The sequence below is a fragment of the Triticum aestivum genome, chromosome 4B (genome assembly GCF_018294505.1).
Source record: "Triticum aestivum cultivar Chinese Spring chromosome 4B, IWGSC CS RefSeq v2.1, whole genome shotgun sequence".
NCBI lineage: Eukaryota > Viridiplantae > Streptophyta > Magnoliopsida > Poales > Poaceae > Triticum > Triticum aestivum.
Window position 1 is genome coordinate 617,015,229 of NC_057804.1, and position 4,613 is coordinate 617,019,841.

A 4,613-nucleotide genomic window follows, 5' to 3' on the forward strand; every position below is an offset into this window, starting at 1 on the left:
GTTCGGGACCTGCACCTCCATACTGATGGGGAAAACAGGGGCGACAGCTTCTCCTGAACCTCCATACCTTGCTGCCTGGGGCGCCAGTTCCCCTTGCCAGACGGGGGTGCGGTGGGGATCACCGCGTCCATGGAAAGGGCCGCCCTGCTCCAGAGGTCGCGTTCCCCGCCCAAGCTTGCCGTTCGAGGCGACCTCCTCGCTCTGGCTCATCGGACCCTTGTTCTTGTCATTCGCCTGGCTCGCCATGACAGGGGGCTCGACGATGGTAGATGGGAGTGGTGAAACTTGTGGCTCTCCCCTCCCCTCTCTCTGGTTCTTTATACACCCAGGATCCAACTTCTCCTCCGGCAAACCATCCACAGGCATTGATACTCTCTGATTTCTTGGCTCTGATTGCACATACAGATCTCCAAGACTTGGGCGCATACCACCCCCTTTGTCTGGTGGGTCGGCATGTTTGAGATCTCCACCAAGCCTTTCCTTTGCGTCTAGATCTCTTTCACAAAATCTATTCCCCCAATCTCCCCTCATTTGATTTACCTTGCCCCTGATCCTCTCAAGTCTCTGATCTTGCTCACCTCCTCGGGGTACCTTTTGATTCACCGATATTCCCTTCCTTTTCAGCGCAAACGCACACACAGATTTCCGAGTTCTGACCATGAATCCCTCAACCCCATCGGATCTTCCCTTCCTCCCCGAAGCGAATCACTTCCCTTGATCTTTCCTTCTCTTTTTGCCTCAAGATCTCTCACTCCGGGATCGGCCGGATCGGATCTCCCCGGCGATCGCCTCAGAGTCGCCACGACAGGGCTTCCGATAACCACGCTCGCCATGCCACTGCACTAAGAAAAATTGACTTTTTATGCATTTGGGAGCACCTTAATATTTTTTCCCTGTCTCAAAGCTCCATGTTTTGCAGGGATTAGGTTCCTTTTAACAAAGTAGTACTCCCTGTGTGCCAAAAAACGTCTTATATAAAGTTGGGCTGTACTACTAACGAGCCCTAACAAAACTAAAACAAGTAGTCCTAACGAATTACAGTTAAGTCAGTTTTAACACGAGGACTTGGATTGTGTGTGCATGAGAGGTGTGAACTCTGTCATTTCTGTGTACCGTGACAGGTCGTGCTGGTGGTGTGGTGTATATAAGGCGTCGTCGGGCACAAGGATCCTCCTCTGTCTCTGAGCTTCTCTCAACTTGAAGCCACTTGCTCTGCTCTGAAGAAAAGGAAAGCACGATGGACGTATCCATCCTTCTGCTCCCGCTCCTCATCCTCTGCTCCCTCCCGTCGCTCGCCTCCGCCTGCGACCGCTACGCGCACCGCTCCAGAGCCGCCTACTACACCTCCTCGCTCACCCTCGCCGGTACGTGCCCGCGTGCCCATCGATCGACTCAATTTTCTTCTTCACACCGATCGATCGATCGATTCATGCAACTGCATACATATGCTCTGTTTCTGATTACTCGATTGTCGTTGCGCAGCCGGTTCCTGCGGGTACGGCACAGCGGCCGCGTCCCTCAACGGCGGCCTGCTCGCCGCGGCGGGCCCGGCCCTGTACAGGCAAGGCGTCGGCTGCGGCGCGTGCTTCCAGGTGCGCTGCAAGGACGAAGAGCTCTGCGGCACCGCCGGCGTGAGGGTCGTCGTCACGGACCGCGCGAGGACGAAGGAGAACGGCACGGACCTCGTGCTCAGCGGCCCGGCGTTCGCCGCCATGGCCCGCCCCGGCATGGCCGCGCGGCTCGCCAAGCTCGGCGCCGTCGACGTCGAGTACAAGAGGTAATCCAACGCCCCCCTCTCTGTTGTTTCTTTCTTTTCACCAACCGCGCGCACGGCGCACGCGCCATGTGCGGCATAAGAACAAAAACAGCGCCATGCCTGCAATCATCAATACATCTACGACCCCAGTTGTCTCGAGCTGGTAGAATTTGGAAGTTATGCTCACGGTTGTCAACGCATGTGCAGGGTGCCGTGCGAGTACAAGGGCAAGAACCTCTCGCTGCGGGTGGAGCAGAGGAGCCGCGCGCCGAACGAGCTGGCCGTCACGATCCTCTACCAGGGCGGCCAGACCGACATCGTCGCCGTCGACGTCGCGCAGGTCGGATCGTCGTCGAGCTGGAGGTCCCTGACGCGTGACCACGGGCCGACGTGGAGCACGAGCCTGGCGCCGCCGGGGCCGCTGCAGCTCAGGGCGGTGGTGACCGGCGGGTACGACGGGAAGTGGGTGTGGGCCGACCGGGAGGTCCTGCCGCGCCAGTGGCGCGCCGGCGAGGTCTACGACACCGGCGTGCAGATCACCGACATCGCCCAAGAAGCCTGCTTCCCCTGCGACACGCAGGAGTGGAGGTGACCGCCGACGAGGCAAGCCAAGAGGAAGAGCTAAGCTCCAAAATCGTGGCTGGGCGTCGAACGAACGGTCAGAGGCTCCTCGTCACTGCCGCTGGAAATTTCGGCTGGGCATGGAATTGGAAGGATAGATAGAGATTAGTAACTGACGCAGGGGCACGTAGAGCCCTCGTTGCTTATCCAACTCTTGTGGACAAACTTGCATGAGCTGCAGCTGACGTGTGAGATACTACTAGTATGTACAGTAGCAACCATGAAGCGATAATGGGTAGCGGATGGCGGCGAGGCCGTGGCCTGAATCCCCGGACAAAATACAAAGTCCGATGACTTTTCTCATCCGTGGATAACGTCGCAAGTCGCTGTGGCGCAGGATTCATGCTCCGTTGCTTTCGGCGACGATGTTCTTTACTCGCCTGACAAACGGTTTTCATTCATGGGCGCCGAGCTCGATCGTCCCGTTTGAACGGGTTGGTTGGTGGCGAGATTTATAATTTGTTGGACGAAACTAGTCGTTGGTCTTCCATGATTCACTGAACGAGCTGGTCAGGAAATTAGGGTAAAGCACAATTCGGACATGCATGCACTGAGCTGAGAACAGTTGGTGACTCGGTGCGCCAAGCGTTAGCCACTCATCAGTGCAACTGCAACTGCAACCGCAACCATCTACTCCTCTCCTCACGGTATGATGATAATGATGGCCAGTGGAACTAGTAGTGTATGTACCGGCCAATGTGTATGTTGTGTGGTGGCCGGTGAAAGCCGGCCGAGATTCTCGCGGAGTGCACTGTACGTCTGTCCGCCACCACCCACACCAGGGGCGGCGCCGTCGCGCCGTGTAAATTATCCATGCAATCTGTCGAACACGGCGCAGGCACAGAGGTGACGCACACGAGCAAAACGTGCGTGTCCATCTACCCTGAACTCCATGTAGATATGTCCGCAAATCTGCATCCTGAGGCTAAATCGCGAGCACAAATGCTGGAATAGCTGGTGTAGTTAACTGGCCACAAAATTTTAGTTGGGTGGATGCAAGCAAACCAGACCTGCTTTTCTCAGGAGAGCACAAAGATTAGTGCGTAACGAAAGCAACATGGCGCTTAACTGAAACGAAAGCTCTGCCACAAGCTTGCAGCGGCCTGAAAGATTAGGTCAGGACTTAGGTGCACGCTAAATTAAGCCCTACCTTGGCGTGCAGCATCAAGCGATAAATCGATGCTAACTGAGGGTGCAACATGTAACGCCCTCGATGCGGCTATATCTCCCACGTGTCGAAGCACGACTTAGAGGCATAACCGCATTGAAAGCAATGTCGCAAGTGAGGTAATCTTCACACAACCCATGTAATACATAAGGGAAAGAGATACATAGTTGGCTTACAATCGCCACTTCACACAATTACATGAGTAAAGCATTACATCATCCAGATACAATCAAGGTCCGACTACGGAACCAAAATAAAAGAAGAACCCCAAATGCGACAAAGGTCCCAATCACCCCCAACTGGGCTCCACTACTGATCAACTAGAACGAAACAACACAAAGGGCAAGATCTTCATCGAGCTCCTCCTGAGCTTGGTTGCGTCATCTGCACAGACTCATCGGCACCTGCAAGCTGGTTTTGGAAGTATCTGTGAGCCACGGGGACTCAGCAATCTCGCACCCGCGAGATCAAGACTATTTAAGCTTATGGGTAAGGTAAAGGTATGAGGTGGAGCTGCAGCAAGCGACTAGCATATATGGTGGCTAACATACGCAAATGAGAGCGAGAAGAGAAGGCAAAGCACGGTCGATAAAGGTAAGATCAAGAAGTGATCCTGGACTACCTACGTCAAGCATAACTCCAACACCGTGTTCACTTCCCGGACTCCGCCGGAAAGAGACCATCACGGTTACACACACGGTTGATGTATTTTAATTAAGGTCAACTTCGGGTTTTCTACAACCGGACGTTAACAAATTCCCATCTGCCCATAACCGCGGGCACGGCTTTCAAAAGTTCAAATCCCTGCAGGGGTGTCCCAACTTAGCCCATCACAAGCTCTCACGGTCAACGAAGGAATAGACCTCCACCCGAGACATTCCGATCAGACTCGGTATCCCGGTACAACAAGACATTTCGACAGGGTAAAACTAGACCAGCAACACCGCCCGAATGTGCCGACAAATCCCGATAGGAGCTGCACATATCTCTTTCTCAGGGCACACTCAGATGAGCGCTCCGTACAACTAAAACCAAACCTCGAGTTTCCCCGAGGGGGCGCTGCACAGG

At 54.6% G+C, this 4,613-nt stretch overlaps 1 protein-coding gene across 1 annotated transcript; it reads left to right on the forward strand.

The window, feature by feature from the left end:
* Positions 1–808: 808 nt before the first annotated feature.
* Positions 809–2,680, forward strand: LOC123093615 (expansin-like A1). Its single transcript, XM_044515610.1, has 3 exons — positions 809–1,364; positions 1,483–1,777; positions 1,964–2,680. The coding sequence occupies exons 1-3, from the start codon at positions 1,238–1,240 to the stop codon at positions 2,346–2,348; spliced, it is 807 nt and encodes a 268-aa protein (XP_044371545.1). The 5' UTR covers positions 809–1,237; the 3' UTR covers positions 2,349–2,680.
* Positions 2,681–4,613: the final 1,933 nt, after the last annotated feature.

Coding starts and splice junctions, on each gene's coding strand:
- LOC123093615 (XM_044515610.1), top strand. CDS start 1,238: ATGGACGTATCCATCCTTCTGCTCCCGCTCCTCATCCTCTGCTCCCTC. Junction 1,365..1,482: donor CTCCTCGCTCACCCTCGCCG/GTACGTGCCCGC, acceptor GTCGTTGCGCAG/CCGGTTCCTGCGGGTACGGC. Junction 1,778..1,963: donor GTCGACGTCGAGTACAAGAG/GTAATCCAACGC, acceptor ACGCATGTGCAG/GGTGCCGTGCGAGTACAAGG.